This window comes from Bidens hawaiensis, unplaced genomic scaffold (assembly GCF_021521415.1).
Source record: "Bidens hawaiensis isolate Kalapana, Puna unplaced genomic scaffold, B.hawaiensis_p1.1 tig00056739_1, whole genome shotgun sequence".
NCBI lineage: Eukaryota > Viridiplantae > Streptophyta > Magnoliopsida > Asterales > Asteraceae > Bidens > Bidens hawaiensis.
Window position 1 is genome coordinate 64,062 of NW_027500212.1, and position 18,894 is coordinate 82,955.

The following is an 18,894-nucleotide window of genomic DNA, read 5'->3' on the forward strand; positions in this document are numbered from 1 at the left end:
CATGAAAATACTTATCATCACTAACCACTATTTTTTTATATGTAAAGACCTTTTTTTTGTTTATGTAACATTGTTGGATGTAAAATATGTTTTTAGTTTACATAAATAAATATTCAAAGTATATTCATAATATAAGTGAAAAATACATATAATCTAAAAACTATTGTCTTAAAAAAAGCTCACACAGAACAATTTTATATAAATACTTAACTGACATTACAACTGTTCTTTTAACATGCCTATAATATAATATTAATTTAGTGTAGCTAATTATTCATCAATAATGATAACTAATATATTTAAAAACTTATTCATGATTATTTGTTTATCAAGATTAAACTGAACTTAAAAATCCAATAATCTTAAGATTGTAACAATCTCATGTTTCCAACTCAAATGACAACTACAACTAGTAGACTTTACATATTATTGATTAGTTGTAAAGCCACAAGCATTAAAGTAAGTTTAAGGTTTAAACCTTAAACTGCAACATTTGCATATGAAGGAAATACTCTTTCAACTTCAATAACATCTCCAACACTCACAATCTTCCCCTTGTTAGTCTTATTATCCTCACACACCAACATCTGCCCAAGATAAGGCTACAAAACACACATAAAATAAGTTATTTGTCACACGCGTGTTAGGAATTTCGTTATGATCTTTAGAGCGGATAATTCAAAAAAAAATGTGTTTAGATTTAATTGTTAGTGATAATTATCATGTCCAAGTAATAGTATCCTATACGAGTTAGGTTGGTTAAGAGATAATTATATAGCAATCCTGGTCGTAGTCTAACGTGACATGTTAAATTATAAATACAGTGTTTTGGGTATTAGAGATTGTAATTGAGTTTTGTGTAGTTTCTCAATAATAAGCATGTTTGGGTGTTAGCCATAGACGGGTTCGTGTTCATGTTCGTGCGCGATATGGAACCCGAAGATGTTAGGTTACTGACCTGTCCCTTATATTTGGTGGTCGATGTGTCGACTTCCAAGGCTTCAGAAGACCGGAACTTCATCATGGTTTCGGTTGGTTCACTTCCTCGTGTCGCGTCCTCTTGATTGATGGTGGGTACCTAAAAAGAAAAAAAAAGGAATACTATTAATGCGACACGTTTTTTTTTTATTATGTTTAGTGATGACGAGAACCCGACGGGCCCTACTAATACCTTGCTAACTACTTAACTAGACTAGTTATGTAACAAAAGTATGATTGCAATACCTTACACCGCGGACAAAGCATCACACCTTGAAAAGTCGACTCGTTAATTTTAATTTGTTTCCAAAGGTCTTCAGCAAATGATTCACAACCATTCACTAAGAAGCTGCATAGTCCAAAAGCTTTCATCAATTTACACAGTTTTAAGCATTTGAAAACGCTTTGCGTGTCTTTATATCTGTTTGACTCGTTAGAGATAAAAATACAACAAAAATGGAAAAAAAATTTGGGTACATTAGTCAAAACTGCGACCTCTAAGTTAATGTGTAAAACACGTACTTGGGTCTAAATCGGTTAATCTTTACTGGTTCCTTTAGTTGTTTGTTCACCGCATCCAAAGAAGCCTGCAGGACTCGAAAGAGATTCATAAATCAAGTTTACAACCAATTCCTATTAGACTAAATTATTCGTAGCGTGTCACAAACTATAACAGCCAAATGTTAACGGAAAATTGGTTTTAAATAATCCAAACTATGCCTCATTGGCAAATAACAGTCCCAACTTAACACTTGGTTGGTGACGGTCCCATCTAAAGATGTATTTGTTTTCAACGGTCTGCGACTAACGGGATTTTAACTCCGTTAGTCTTATGCTTATGTGGCACGCATAGCTGTCAAAAATTGTGGCTTACGTGGCATGTGTATCTTTTTTTAAGTATTTATAAATATATTTAAAAAAATTAACCACAACTTCATCTCCTGTACCCATCTTCAACATACAGGAATTTTTTTTCAAAATGGTGTATATTTAAAAAAAAAGGAAAACGGGCAAAGTAAAAAAAAAAAAAAGGTAAACGGTGTATCCTTTCCTGCCACCAGAGGATTAAGAGCAGCAACTTACAAACCCCGTTTGTGTTCCGTTATAAAACTTAGCCGACGCCTAAACTTAGTCAAATTGATTTTTATAATCAGATTCTTTTGTATTAAAACCCAAATAAGTATAGCACATGTGCCTCCGTTCGTTGTAGTCGGACGATTCCTCGAACCCAGCTAACGCCTCGCCCTCTATGGGTAACCCCATAAAACGTTAACATCCTCCAAGGTGACAGTCGCCTCGCCACATGGCAGGTGAAACGTGTTCGGTGTCGCCAAATGGCAGCTTCGAGGACAAGTTGGCTAAGTTTAGGCGTCGGCTAAGTTTTATAACGGAACACAAACGGGGTTTGTAAGTTGCTGCTCTTAATCCTCCATTGGCGTGGAAGGAATAGGCCCCAATGATTGAACCTCGCCTGCCAATGGAGGATCCTAATCCGCATTGTTCCTAATCCTCTGGTGGCAGGAAATGATACACCGTTTACCTTTTTTTTTTACTTTCCCCGTTTTCCTTTTTTTTGTAAATATACACCATTTCGAAAAAAAATTCCAACACACAGCCACCATCATCTCCATCTTCAACCCACCACCACCATTTATTAATTTTTCGGCCACTTCGAACTGATGGGAAACCTAAGGTGGTTGTCGCCTATCTGACTCCTCCGACCATCACTGTCATCACCGTGGAGCCACCAGACGCGGGGCGGAACCATAACCGCTTTTCCCCCTCTTAAAATCTGCAATTAATCACCGTATTTTCGAATCTACGTCACCGGAAAATCGAGTTGCAGGTTTCTATCATAGATCTGAGATCTAAATTAGGTTTTATAGATCCGGAGAGCTTCGATTACTTGCAGTATTTATGTGAAATGCGAACGTATAGGCTTCAATGTTCTGAAATACTTCTACATCTTTTCCAATGAATCGTTAGCAGACTCGCTTTGGGTTTAAGAAACTAAACCTGGTGTAAGGTTAATCCAAATTTTGGGCTAGGTTTAATGAATAAACTCAATATGCTTTATAGCGAAGGTGGTGATAGTGGCTTGCCGGAGATGAAGTTGTGGTGGCAGAAGGGGGTGATGAGAGGCCGGGACTGTTAATTTTTTCTAACTGGAGGTTGGGTTAAATAAATTTTTAATGTATGATATAATATTATATATAATATAAAAAGACAAATGACACGTAAGCTGCCATATAATCAATTTTTGACAGCTATACGTGCCACATAAGCATAAGACTAGCGGAGTTAACATTTCGTTAGTCGCGGACCGTTGGAAACAAATACACCTTTAGTTGGGACCGTCACCGGCCAAGTGTTAAGTTAGGACTGTTATTTGCCAATGAGGCATAGTTGGGATTATTTAAAACCAATTTTCCAATTATAAATATGTCATGTTAACATACTCTAGTCTAATAATTACACATGTCAAAGAGTCTAAAAACGGACTGACCTCGGAGATTAAAAGGAAGGGAAAACCATCCGGAAATTTCACATTGAATCCGGTAGCATAGTGAGGGTCAACGGGTCTAGTCTCCGACTCTATACATAAAAAGCGTAACAAATTAATATATCTTGTATTGTATGTATGCTTGTACAATATACAATATTAATGAAAAAAGCTTAGTGTAAACATGTGATGGAATGTACATTTGTACCTTCATTAAAACGCACCAAGCGGCTAGGTTTCCCGAGGTACTCGGTAAACCATTTAGCAGCCTCGTCCCCCTCATCCAAGGCCGAGCCTGACCATTCCCAGACCGAGACTCCATCAAACCGTAAAGCTGGCTTAGCCAATGAGACCTTGAGCTCGGCCATACCCAGAGCACGTACCACTAGAAGAACAAAACCAGGTGAATGCAACAACAAACTTTCTGCCTACAAATTGTTGCATGTTTTTAACTTTTTATACATTTGAATACAAAACAAACTAGTCATTTTATTTTAATTTACTATTTAAGCTAAATTATTTTCTAAAAAAGTACTCCACCTTAGAAATATGAAATATGTCAAGATAATCCAAACAAACTCTTATATGGTAAATATGTCGAATTGCCACCTCGGGTGAGCATGGGTCGGTTTGGTTAGGGCCGTTATAACCGAAGTTTTGGTTTTTAGATTTTTATAAATGATCGGTTTCTATTATAAACGGTTCGTAAATTCGGTTATTAGAATGATGGTTAGGTTAATTCGATTAACCGTTGGCTAACCGCAGGCTTTTAATATATCTTGGTCAAATAAAATAACAACAATCTTTTGAATTTGGAAAATAAACTAACATTCATATTTTAATATAAAAATTTATAACACTACTTTTTCGGCATTTATGATATTATTAAAGAAATTATAAAGGTTGGTTTTAAGGTTTGTTTGGTTTATTCAGTGGCGGATCCAAAATTTATCCCGGATGGCCAAAAATGTTTAGTTTAGGACTTGCTGTTTCAAACAAATTACGTTAAATCATAGCACCGGTACATACAAACTACAACGGCTATAAATTTACACTTTCAAGATTATGACACGACTAGTAATATGTAACTAAAGCGCTATAAAATACATTGTGCTAAGTATTCAACCTTGTTGTCTTGTACGTGATATATAATATTTTTTTTTCATTTTAGACCATAGTTATGAATTAGAAAGGAAAAAAGTTATATATTAAACTTTATTAAGTAAATCCAAACATTTTTAAAGTTGAGAGGCCAATTTGGTATAAATGTCACATCAGCACCACATCACACTCAATTTCCATATAGCCCATCAAGAAAATATTCCGCTCTATGCTTTCCTCCTTTTCAATGACACGGTAATTTTATATTTTAAAAATATCAAAAAAGTTATTTACCCTCGTAAACAACCACTCTGAGCGGCCATGGGTTGATTTATTTGGTTATTTATACGCAAATAACCATAACCGAAACATAAAAGTTTGTTATAAAAAAACTCATACCAAAACCATTGGCTTCTCTACCGATTCCATTATTTCAGTCCAGTTATTTATTTCAATTATGATCGGTTTTACCGGTTTGTATAATAAGCAAGCAAACGTATCAAAACATATGGATTCTTGTAGGGTCGTTATATTCAAACACCACCCCATGGTGTGTTAACACTCTATACGGTTCGTATATGGGCTACACGCCTACACGAGTCGTAGAGCCCTCACATGACTAACTAATGTACAGATGACAATTTTTCCAGTCTATACGGGTCATATAATCCTTATACGAGCCGTATAGGGTTCAAAAATCTAACACCCTCCATCATAAAAGAACAAAATTTTACACCTATATGAGCCGTCTAAGCGCATATAGTGTCCAAAATTTGGACTGTTTAAATGTAATAAACAGTCAAATAAAAGTAAACCATACCCATGTAAGAATTCTTGTTGGGCTCAAAGCCCAAAGAAAAAGCCTCAAGTGGCAGCTCCACTTGAATCAGAGCCAGCTTTGGTTCCACCCTTTGGGTATACATTCTGCCTTTGGAGTTAATCACCATTCATTGACGGTCCCACACAAACCCTGTTGACCAAAACGTCAACACAGTACAACAATAACACAGTCATGACTTGTACTAAAAGATATGATGCTGAGGTGTGTATTGTTCGGTATGGATTGATTTTGGGTAAAAATCGAACTTAAAAAACTTCAGTTTTTAGTTTTTGAAACCCGTTCAGTTTTGAAGGGGTATGCACCCGCCCCAACATCGAGCGGGGCGGGTTAACCCATAAAGTACGGATAAGAAGCTTGAAATCAAGATGTCACGAAGACACAAAGCCGAAACCTATGCGCAAGCGCACGAAACACCTGTGCGTGGCGCATATCGCATATGCACACAGCGCGCACACTCAGTGTGAGAATAAGAGAAGACCCCGCGCATCCCCAGGATAGGCGCATATGAGACAATAATCTAATCCAAATCAGGATAAGGACAACCGTGATTGTGCTCATCAGACAACCTTCCAGAAGGTATCTTTTAAGGAATAAAGAATGTGCTGAGGTTGACAGCTGCCAATGAAAGGTGGACAACTCAGCAAAGCCCATGTGCTACCACGTGATGGCACATGGGTCAGGTGAAATACCTTGGTCAGAGAATAATCAATGAAAGAGCACCAGGTGTCCTAAATACATGTGGCGCGAAGCAATAGGGGGAGGCTAAAAAGGCCCTAATTGGGTCTGAGCCAAATCATTGGAAACCCTAGCACTATAAATACTAGGCCGCCTCCACAGTTGGGGGCAGGCAAGAAAATATATTCTAAGTCCTTTACTCATTTTCACATCCTGATTATCCTTTTCTACAATATCTGATTCTCACACCGGAGGGTTACCCCAAAGAGGACCCCTCTGTCCCTTTCTGAAGGGTAAGCTCACGGTGCTGTTCGTTTCGTAGGTGGAAGAACTCGTATCTCGGGAAACCATCGGTGATATAGCACACTCGTACCCGAGGAACGTTGATCGTATACAAGTAAGTCGATACACGCTTCTTCATTGGCGCCATCACCTGTTACAACGGCAACAAAACCACTATTTCATCAATTTTCTCTCTGAAAATCTTTACCATGGTTTCCGGTGTTCGAAACAACGATCAAGTTCTGGAGGATAATGAGCTTGAGGATGTTAATGAGGGACATCAGGTTCTTAGGGCGCCGCGTGACACTGCGCGCACCACCAATAACCATCCCTTCAACACAACACCTCATTGTCAAACTGAAACTCCCCCAGACGATCTCACGTTCCAAAATCTGACTGGTACAAAACAAAAAGGACCAATGGGCCCGGAAGTTGAAACCAATGACCCTAAAGAATGGCTCATAAACGAACAACGGCGTTTAATGGACAAATACAATGAGTTGGTAAAACACAAAAAGTTAGCCGATTTAACACAAAGGCTCGCATTTGATAAACAAACCATGCAGGGAACAACAAAAAAGACGCGCGCGCTGGAAGACGGTCATTCTGTTCACACCGAACAAGCTGGTATTAGTGATGAGGAAGAGGTGCACAACATGAAGAAGACGCGAGATACTCATGCAGGAGGTTCACAGCTTCGCGCACACATGCACATAGCACCTGGAGCCAAAGCTGATATGGATTTATACACACCATACAACCCACAAGCGAAAGGGCAAGTGGACGTAACCACACCATATAGGCAAGCCATCTTGGTAAAACATTCAAAATTCGCTGAGCGCATTGCGAAGGCTCCCATTCAACACAAAACCAAGATGCCAAGTGGTTTAGGAAAGTACGATGGTACAACAGATCCAGATGATTTCTTACAAGGTTTTTATAACACTGGAAACTTAGAAAGCTGGACGATGCCAACATGGTGTCACATGTTTGCTCGCTGCCTCACGGGTGCAGCGCGTGTCTGGTTCGAAAGCTTGCCGACAGGACAAATCGATGGGTTCGAAGAGCTATCGGAAAAGTTCCAGGCTCACTTTGTACAGCAGCGCAGACACACGCGCGACCCCGATGACATCATGCACTGCGTACGCAGGAATGATGAAACCATTGAAGACTACATAACTCGTTTCAATCAGGAATCTCTTGCAATTGGAGGCATCACTGAACAACTCTTGCGCGTGGCCTTTATACAAGGTGCGCGCAGTGATCAACTCCGCAGAGCTCTCGTGAGCAGAGAAGGCATGCAAACTACTTGGGTTAAGCTTTTGGAAGCATCGCGAGTCTTCGCGCGAAATGAAAAACAAATTGCCCAAGACAGAGCAAGAGATAAAGGGCATCAAACAGAAGCACCACGCAACAATGAAAGGAGGGGCAAACAAAACTCCGTATGGTCCAGGTTGCAACAAACCAATTATTCTCCTGCAGAAAAGCAAGCGCAACAAAGTTCACCCCAAACCCAAAAAGACATTCTTAATCGCGGAGAAGGTGACAAGAAGGAAGGCGGCAGAGAGCCTAACAGACCTCTACCAAGAATATGGACTCCCCTCACCAAAACGCCTTCGCAAGTGTTAAGTACAGAGAATGTCCAGTTTAAAAACCCCAGGCCATTACTCCATAAGGGACCACCGAACAGTGGCAAATATTGTGAGTTTCACAAATCCACAGGGCACAACACCGATGCATGCCATCATTTGAATGATGCGATCGAAAAAGATGTGAAATCAGGCAAGTTGGCTCACCTAGTAAAAAATCCAAGACCAGAGAACGAACAGCCAGACGGAGCCTCAGCCAGTAAAAAATTCAAAAGAATCTGTGTAGCTGAAGGAAGAAGGCAAGGGCAAGGATCGAGGAATCTGCGCGCAAATCCAAGGGGATTGGCGCGAGCAACAAGTAATTTTTCCAAGAATCAGAGGAGGCCCGTCTATCAGCAGTCCTCTAGTCATCACTGCACACATCGCCCATTATGAGGTGTCAAGAGTCCTGGTGGACACCGGTAGTGAGTCAGACATCATGTATGAGCAATGTTTCAGGAAGTTGGATCCAGCAGACCAAGCAAGGCTCGAAGTTGTGAGTGCACCAATCTCGGGTGTCTCAAACGAAATTATTCACCCCCTAGGTCAGATACAATTCGAACTAACTATGGGGGATGAGAAGCACAAGCGAGCTGAAATTGTCAACTTCCTGGTCTTGCCCACCACTTCATGCCATAGTATGATCTTGGGTAGAGGAACGATTGCCCAATTCAACGCCATACCGTCACCAGCGCATGGCGCGTTGGGGTTCCCAACACCAACAGGAGTAACATTTGTGTACCGAGATCATTTATGCGCAGTAATAAGTATACCTAGAGAGGGGAGAATGAAGCTTCCAGTGGCAAACAACGCGCAAGAGGAATGGATTCTCAACCCAAAATTCCCAGAACAAACAATCACAATCGGAGCTACGATATCAGATGACACAAGAGTGAGAATGAAAAGATTGCTCACAACGTATATGTCAGTCTTCGCGTGGCAACATTCTGATATGACTGGGGTTCCGCGAGACCTGGCGCAGCACTCTCTCAACACATTCAAGTCCGTGGAGCCAATTGCTCAAAAGAAAAGAGTCATGGGAGACGAGAAGACAAAGGCCATGAATGAGCAAGTAGAAGATCTACTGCGCGCGAATATCATTCGCCCAATACGATATCAAACATGGGTAGCCAATCCTGTGATGGTAAAGAAGATCAATGGGTCATGGAGAATGTGCATTGATTTCAAGGACCTCAACAAGGTGTGTCCAAAAGATTGTTACCCCCTCCCAAACATTGACATGAAGGTGGACTCTGTGGTGCCATTTAAGCTCAAATGTTTCCTGGATGCCTATAAGGGCTATCACCAAATTTAAATGGCACCACAGGATGAAGACAAGACTGCTTTCAGAACTGACAAGGGTGTTTTCTGTTACACAAAAATGCCCTTTGGTTTGAAGAATGCAGGAGCCACTTACCAAAGACTCATGGATGCAATTTTCAACGAGCAGATTGGAAAAAACTTAGAAGTCTACGTGGATGATTTGGTGATTAAAAGCAGGGAGGAAAAACAAATGCTCAAAGACATCGAAGAAACCCTTCGGTGCCTAAAGGAAGTAAACATGAAGCTCAACCCGAGCAAATGCACATTCGGCGTGGAAGAAGGGAAATTTCTCGGCGTAATGGTCACCAAGGATGGTTTCAAGGTGAACCCAGAGAAGGTGGAGGCTATCCTCGGCATGCCCTCACCATCCACCATGAAGGAAGTTCAAAAGTTGAATGGTAGATTGGTATCAATTAACAGGTTCCTAGCAAACCATGCAAGCAAATCTACCCCATTCATTAACACATTGAAAAATTGCTTAAAGAAAAGCCAATTCAAGTGGACGCCTGAGGCCGAGCAAGCTTTCAGTGAGATAAAAGAATGTCTGATAAATCTGCCTGCGCTCACAGCTCCACTACCTGGTGAAACTTTAACGTTGTACCTGTCAGCAGGAGAGCGCGCCATTGGCGCAGTATTATTGGTGGATCGCAAGGGAATCCAAACACCAATTTATTATGTAAGTCGGGTGCTGACAGATCCTGAGACGCGCTACACCATCATAGAAAAGTTAGTTTTATCACTAACTCATGTGTCGCGCAAGCTTCACTGATATTTCAATGGTCATCCTATTGAAGTCCTGACTAATTACAACATCCAGCAAGCCTTGCGACGTCCCGCGCTCTCAGGAAGGCTGACAAAATGGGCGCTGGAATTAGGGGAGCACACGATCACCTATAAGCCTCGTCCAGCAATCAAGGGACAAGTCTTAGCTGATTTCATCGCAGAAATCCCAGAAGGAAAAGTCGAAGAGGCTCAGCGCGAAGTAGACCCTCCGCAAGCCAATAATGAAGAAAACGTTTGGAGATTATTCACTGATGGAGCTTCAAACAACGAAGGGTCCGGCGCAGGCCTCAAACTGGTGGATCCAGAAAATCATGAGTATACTTACGCAATCAGGTTGGATTTCAAGAGCACCAACAATGAAGCTGAGTATGAAGCCATGCTGGCTGGTTTGCGCATCGCGCACAAGTTCGGAGTTAAAAAGCTAGAGGCTCATGTAGATTCATACCTGGTAGCAGCACAAGTCAATGGCCTTTATGATGCCAAGGAGAACACCATGCCTCTGTATCTAGAGCAGGCGAAGAAACTCACCGAACAATTTGACTTTTTCAGAATCATACACATTCCGCGCAGTGAAAATAAGTCTGCCGACGCGCTAAGCAAGATGGCATCAACCAGCTTCGATCATTTTGGCAAAGATGTCAGGGTGGAAGTAATGAGCAACCCGTCAGTGGGAGCGAAGTCTGTTCTTGTAATTCATACAACACCTTCATCATGGATAACTCCAATAATGGAATTCTTGAAGGAGGGAAAGGTACCAGACGATCGCGCACAGGCGAGGAAGATAAGACACAAGTCGCAGAACTACGAAATGCTCGATGGTACGTTATATCGACGCTCTTATCTTGGACCACTCATGAAATGCCTAGACGCTGAGGAAGCAAGCTATGTGATCAGAGAGATACACGAAGGAATCTGTGGAATACATGTTGGCCCGCGCATGGTGACCGCCAAGGCAATGAACGCAGGTTACTATTGGCCATGCATGTACTTGGACGCGTTAAAAGAGATCCAAAAATGCAAAGCGTGTCAGAGCTATGCCCCAAATACCAAGCGGCCAAAGAACAACTTGATTCCGGTGACCTCTGCATGGCCTTTCCATAAGTGGGCAATCGATATTGTGGGTCCCTTACCACAAGCGCTAGGGCGAGTAAAGTTTTTGGTAGTGGCAGTAGACTATTTCACAAAATGGGTTGAAGCCGAGCCACTGGCAAAAATCACAGCCGAGGCAATGAAGCAATTTATTTGGAGCCACATCGTATGCCGTTTTGGCCTGCCCATGGAAATCGTGAGCGACAATGGCAAACAATTCACTGACAGGAAGATATCCAGTTGGTTCAAGGAATTGCACATCAATCAGGTCTTCACTTCAGTATACAACCCTCAAGGGAATGGCCAAGTGGAACGCGCAAACCAAAGCTTGATGAATGGGCTGAAGAAAAGGTTGGAGGGAGAGTCCCATGCATGGGTCGAGGAGTTACCTAATGTCCTGTGGGCGCACAGGACATTAAGCAAAACCAGCAATGGCGAGTCCCCGTTCAGCCTAACCTATGGAACGGAGGCTATGATTCCAGCAGAGATTGGATGCCCATCCTATAGAGTGCTCATGATGAGTAAGACGGATAACGAGCAAGAAAGGAGGTTGGATCTCAATTTACTTGAGGGACGCAGAGAGGCGGCTATCATCAGTGAAGCCAAATACAAGAAAAAGCTAGAAAAATACTACAATCAGCGCGTGAAAGAATGCCACTTCAAGAAGAATGATTTTGTCATTCGGAACAATGAAGCTAGTCGCGCAATACCCCCGGGAAAGATGTCTCCCAACTGGGAGGGACCTTATCAAGTCTCGGAAGAATTGGGAAAAGGCGCATACGCTTTAAAAGATTTAAATGGAAAGAAGATCCCGCGCACATGGAATGCAGCACAACTTAGAAAATGTTTCATGTAAAAGTTGTCAAGTTTGTAATCAAGGCTTTTTAAGCCATTATGAATAATGATACGCTCTATTTTTTCTTAATATGCGTTCTATTACCTTTTGCATACATGTTTCACACTTCCCTTTATTAATTTTGAGCAATATGACAACATTGTATTGACATCAAACTAAAAATAAAACGAAGTAAAACATACATGCGCGAGCTTCAAGCTCAGACACGTTAACGAGTTTTAACTCTAAAACGTCAGGGCCTTAGCCCAATAATATGAGCCTTAGCTCAAATTACTCATAGCATCCATCCTACGTATTGCGCAGCTGGACCATAAAAATACCTAAGCACAACTAAGGCAAAGCACATGCCAAAGCATAGTTGTTAAGGTCTCAGGTCGGGGCCGCGCATGGGATTATAATGGATATAGGCAGAGTAACACATACTGACACGTAAAGGCTAAAAAACTCATTCATAATTCCCTATAATAAATGCACGATAACGTCGCGCAAAAAGAGGAATAATGAAATGCCAAGGCACGTGTCAGCATATTCAGAATATCGCAAAATAACTTGAAATATGACAACTGTTAAGGATTAAGTAAAAATAATTTCCTTACAACCTTGTTCAAGTTTCAATGTGTAAGCATACCTTATATTCAACAAGCACACACATGCAATATAAAGAGATGAATTGGGAATGCGCAAGATGCGAATAAGGGAAAAACAAAATTTCATTCCGAAACATAGAAGTTTACAAATTTACAAATGATGAGGTAAAAACTACAAACACAAAAAAAAAAAAAAAACAAGAAGGGTTTTTCAAGTCTCTATGTTAATATCAGCCTCTTCATCTTCCTCATCATTATTTCCTCCCTCAGCATCTGGCGCAGCCCGCTCCTCGTCATCTCCAAACTTACCATAATCAAGCTGTTCGTCTTGAATATAGTCGTTTTCTGTCATGATAGCGTCAGGGGTAGGTCCTTTGGCCACGCCAGAGCCGCTGGCAGAGGTAGCGTTGCCCGCGCCATCATCATTGCCACCAGTCCCTTCACATTCATCAAGTAATTTCTTTAAAGCGCCAAGATCGGGCTGGTCAGCAAGCGCGGCTATCTGCAAGTCACAAGGAACAGTATAAGTACAAAAGATTATGAAAATAAGTCAAGTAAACTCATTAAGGTTAAAATACCTGCTCAAGGATGGGAATTGGAGTATTCAAGTACTTCTCCCCCACCTCAGCCATGTCAGCGCAGACAGCGTCGAGCTGATAAGGGTAGTCGGATGGATTCTTCTTTAGCATGCCATATTCATAACCATCCTTAAACCCCTCAGCCCGACCCACCAAGCGCGACGCCGCATTACAGTCCATCACAAGGGTCTGAAACTCGTATGAGTATTTCATGGCATAAGCACAACGAGTCACACCCTGTGAAATCAGCCATTGACGGTCCTGCGCGAGGGAAGAAACAGACGTCTCAAGAGCAGGGATTTGAGAGTTTAACAACTTAACAGCTTCCTTGGCTTGTTTTAGCTCTTCTTTGTCAGACGCTGCTGCCGCCAAGGCTTCATTCTTTTCCGCTCACGCAGCATCGAGCTCTTTCTTCAGGCGCGCAACCTCACTCTCCAATAAAGATTTTTCAATATTAACCTGCGCAATAGTTTGGTCATGCGCCTCCACTGCCAACTCCAGGTCACGCGCTCGACGCGCGTACTTGGCCGCATCTGCCTCTGCCACTTGCAGTTTCTCCCGCGCAGCTTGCAGCTCAAGCCCGCGCTTCACAAAAGCAGCGTTGGAACTTGCCCGGTTCTCGCTAAGTTCTGCTTGGAGTTTCTCAGCTTTCTCTCGGGCATCAGAAAGATTCCAAGCAGAAATCTTAGCCTCTTGCTTGGCCTCCGCAAGGGCATCACGTACCTTTATATAATCATTACGAAGCTCTTAGGAGGCAACAAAAAACGCAGACCCAGCAAAAAGGTGGTCATTAAGCAAATCCACGCGAGCGCGGTCCTCTTGAAACCTCCTTTCAGCTGGAGGAACAGAGTGAGCCCAAAAGTCTTCACATACGCCCAAGGATTGGAATGAGCTCTCTTCAGTGATACTCCAGCTCGGGCGGTATATGTGATCGGCTCCCTACAAACATAAAGCAACGCAAAGAAACGTTTTAGTTATCTAAACACTAATTTGGAAGTCTGCACAGCGGAGCAAAATAAACTTATACCTGGGGAGAACCGGCAGAAAGATTAGCGCCAGCTGATGAGCTCCTGCCTGCCCCATGAGAAAAAGGCTGCGCCACGAAATCTCGTGGCGCTATAGGGCTTACGCGGCCACCATCAGAATTTTCAAAATTAACCTCCTCATCATCCTCTATAACAGGTCTCTTCTCCTGCGACTTGGAAGAATCAAAAATAGTCTCACGAGGAGGGCTGCGCGCAGGAGGAGGTGAGGGAGGTCTTGACGCTGTTAGAGTAGCGCGAAAAATAGTCTCATGCTCCTTAGTGATCCCAATGAGGGGAGATTCAGTACTTGTTGGAGCAGGAGCAGAACTGACGGCGCCAGCGCTAGCAGTGCCACCAGCAGCTTGTGTGCCAGCTATAATTCCTATGAAAAAACCAACAAGGAGAAATGATTCATGACTTGAACTAAAGGAAAAAATCAGACAATCAAAGCGCAATAAATACCTTGGCGCACCGCAGTCCGCGAATTAAGCATCGCCATGAAGTCCATTTTCCCCCTTTTTGAGGGCAAAACAGAGGACTTCAAAACAACCTTCGGCATAGCCTTGGCACCTTGCTGCGCCTGAGGTTGAGCCACCAACGTTGCCGGCTCTACAAACATTTGAGTGAACAAAGCTTCATTAATAACTCTATCGGAATCACGCTCATAAAACCACAAAATATAAACAAAGTATACCTGCTGGAGAAGACGAAACAGCAGGCGCAGCACCGCTTCCCTTGTCCGCCGCACGCAGAGATGAGGTGGCAGCACCATACCTCGTGTGGACTGGAGGATTGCCCACACCTTGAGGCAAAGAAGACGAGGAAAACTTGGAAGTAAAACCCTTGGTTTTCTCAAGTCCCTTCACTTGAGTAGGAGGAAGATTCTGGGCAACAGATGCATCATCTTTTTTCTGTTTTTTACTGGCCCCTGCGCCAGTTTTGCCTTTAGCCTTGCGCTTGAGTTTTTGCGCTTCAGCTTCTGCCTCCTCCCTTTCCTCTTCCACAGGCTCTAACTCATAATTAGCTAGCGCATCTACAATACGCGCAACATAAATGATAAAACCAAATTTGGTATTCTAAGGGCCTAAGCACAAATACAAAGGCTTACCAGGCATATCGCTGTCAAGGCAAAACTCTAAGTCAACAGGAATAAACATATCATCAAAACAATCAGGAAAGGCGGTTTCCCCAGGGTTCAGCGCAGCAGATCCACCCTCCATATGCTCGTCATAGGCGGCGTGGATGTATTCCTTGCTGTCTGCATAAAACAAGACAAGTGATATCAGCAAAACGAATTATACTCGCGCAGAATTAATGCAATGAACAAACAACCCACATGAGCCATCAACACGGATGACAGGCTCAGTCTCGCTGTCCGTCCACCTCTTGCTCATACCAACCCCCACCAGCGCTTCCTCGCAAATATTCTTGGCGGGGGATGGTTCAGCAGATAACTTCTTAACCCATGTGCCCGTTGGGTTCTTAAGAACATTGTCATCCGCGGGCGCAGAAGTGATCGCGCGCATAGTCATGCGGATTGGAATCACACCAGCCTTGACGTAGAAAAACTTCTCAGTCCAGTCATGAAGGCTCTTAAAAGTGACAGTACAGCATTTAACCTTCTGACTGCGCGGAATAAACGAAAACCAAGAATCTTGAACCTTTGGTTTATAGAAATATTGAAAGCGGCGAGGACATAAACTCAAAATGAGTCATGCGCACCAACCCAAAAGGGTGAACTTGGGATATGTGAATCCCATAAAATTGAAGGAGCGCACCTATAAACCTTGTCATCGGAAGACGAAGGTTACAGTGAGTAAAAAAATGAGAATATAGAGAGATATAGCCGGCAGGAGGATCCGCAGCCGTCTGCCCGGCTGCCGGGAGCAGACAACCATACTCAGGGAGAAAACCCTGAGAAGCAATGAGACTATCAAGCTCAGGCTGTTTCAACTTGCAGGGGATCTCGTCCCATCTTTTCGCCGTTTTATTCATTCCCCCCTCCTCCGACGAAGCCTCGGCAACCCGAATACCCTTGCCGGTCTTCTTCAAGTTAGAGATAACCATCGACTTCACACGGCCTTTACTGGGGGACTCGGTAGTGTCTGGGTTAAGAGACATGCGATTTCAGAATAAGAGCAATCCGATTGTTTAAACACAGAATCCGGAAGCAAAGATAAAGGCTCTGAATCGAAGGGTTAGAAGACAAGTAAAGCTCTAAAGTGACAATGGAGATGAAGAAAAAACCGTTCAAAAATGTTTGGTTTTATAGGCCCAGGGGAGAGAAAGAGAAACAAGTAATAATCAGATCTACGCTCACGCGCCCCCACTCGCAGGCGTAGGCCAACATAAGCGCGATACGTGTTCCTGACACTGTATGAGGAGACATGAAAGGCCACTGTAGCACCTCGAGCACACGAAAGGTTTGACACATAACGCCTCCACCTCTGATGCATATCAACACCAACCAACCACGTGCATTGACAATTCGTTTTAACCAAAGGGATGGAATTTCGCGCAACGCACATATGAGAAATGAAAAAGAAAAGACAAACCCTATTAAGAAAGCGAACCATTGAGTCTAATATCTCCCTTACCCTCGCTCGCGCGAGACAAGACACACATTAGACTGGGGGGCTTGAAGGGGTATGCACCCGCCCCAACATCGAGCGGGGCGAGTCAACCCATAAAGTACGGATAAGAAGCTTGAAATCAAGATGTCACGAAGACACAAAGCCGAAACCTATGCGCAAGCGCACGAAACACCTGTGCGTGGCGCATATCGCATATGCACACAGCGCGCACACTCAGTGTGAGAATAAGAGAAGACCCCCGCGCATCCCTAGGATAGGCGCATATGAGACAATAATCTAATCCAAATCAGGATAAGGACAACCGTGATTGTGCTCATCAGACAACCTTCCAGAAGGTATCTTTTAAGGAATAAAGAATCGTGCTGAGGTTGACAGCTGCCAATGAAAGGTGGACAACTCAGCAAAGCCCATGTGCTACCACGTGATGGCACATGGGTCAGGTGAAATACCTTGGTCAGAGAATAATCAATGAAAGAGCACCAGGTGTCCTAAATACACGTGGCGCGAAGCAATAGGGGGAGGCTAAAAAGGCCCTAATTGGGTCTGAGCCAAATCATTGGAAACCCTAGCACTATAAATACTAGGCCGCCTCCACAGTTGGGGGCATGCAAGAAAATATATTCTAAGTCCTTTACTCATTTTCACATCCTGATTATCCTTTCCTACAATATCTGATTCTCACACCGGAGGGTTATCCCAAAGAGGACCCCTCTGTCCATTTCTGAGGGGTAAGCTTACGGTGCTGTTCGTTTTGTAGGTGGAAGAACTCGTATCTCGGAAAACCATCGGTGATATAGCACACTCGTACCCGATGAACGTTGATCGTATACAAGGAAGTCGATACACGCTTCTTCAAGTTTGGTTTCGGTTTCCATTTATGCTTGAAAATTTATGGTCGGAAAGTAATGAATTTGAGCATAAGTCATTTATTGATTAATAGTTAATTCATATTTTAAATTCGAGCTAAAATATTTGACTTACATATTTATTACATTTTTATAAATTACTTACAATAAAAACAAACAAAAAAACTAAAACCTATAATTTCGATTAAATTTTCGATTTTCATTACATGCAAAAACCAAAACCGAACCGTAAGTATTTAAAAAAAAAAATAATCCAAACAAATTGTCGGTTTTTGTTTCGATCTGGTATTTTTTTTTTGTTACATTGGCCCAAATAATGAATTTGAGCCTAAATCACTTTGTTAATTAATAACTAATTGATTTATATTATATTCATAGTAAAATATTTAAGTTACATATTTATTAAATTATTATATATTACTTATAATAAAATGCAAAAGAAAATGAAATCTACAAATTAGGTTCCATTATTTTATTTTTCATTACATGCAAACCAAAATCAAAATTAAATCATAAGTTTGATATTTACAAAAAACATAAAACCAACAGTCTATTTCGATTCTGTTTTTTGTGTTTTTTTTTCATTTCATGCACACCCGTAATTAACCTGAACTTACCCATAGGAGTAAGGGATGCTTTTGTCACAGAAATACCCTTGCATGACTTGATAGGATAAATGAATATCGACTTCACCGTCGGTACTACTCCGGCTGAGTTTCCGGCAATACTTCCTTCTGCCATCTTTCAAAATCTCTAGTGGAATGGTGAAGTGTTGATGTGTGTGCTTTATATGTGCAAACAAATTAATGTTTTGTACTTTTGTCATATCATAAAAGTTGGCAGCAACATGACAAAATTAATGGTTTATCTTTAAGGATGAAGATTAAGTTATTTAAGTTATTGTCTCATTTCTTTTGCTTAATTTAAATTCTATACTACCTAATTTTTTAACATCGTAATAGGAAAAAGAAGAGTGACAAGTCTCTTTTTGTGTCTATAGCTTTGCTATTTTCGCTATTTTTTCCCGTCACTGCGTGTATTTTGGTTTGATCTTCTTATCAATTTGGTCCAAATGATTAAGATCGTTAGTTATTATTATTATTAAATGAGGGGGTCATTTAGTCCTTTTTAGGATGTTTTTATCTTTTTACACATAATTTGTTCATTGCGTTACATTACATTTTT

General features: G+C 41.9%; 1 protein-coding gene across 1 annotated transcript; it reads right to left on the reverse strand.

The window, feature by feature from the left end:
* Positions 1–361: 361 nt before the first annotated feature.
* Positions 362–18,532, reverse strand: LOC143601558 (uncharacterized). Its single transcript, XM_077078944.1, has 8 exons — positions 18,327–18,532; positions 5,403–5,552; positions 3,690–3,866; positions 3,485–3,573; positions 1,501–1,565; positions 1,225–1,327; positions 959–1,078; positions 362–602 (listed from the first exon to the last, which is right to left on the reverse strand). The coding sequence occupies exons 2-8, from the start codon at positions 5,527–5,529 to the stop codon at positions 480–482; spliced, it is 804 nt and encodes a 267-aa protein (XP_076935059.1). The 5' UTR covers positions 5,530–5,552; positions 18,327–18,532; the 3' UTR covers positions 362–479.
* Between the last annotated feature and the right edge of the window lie 362 nt (positions 18,533–18,894).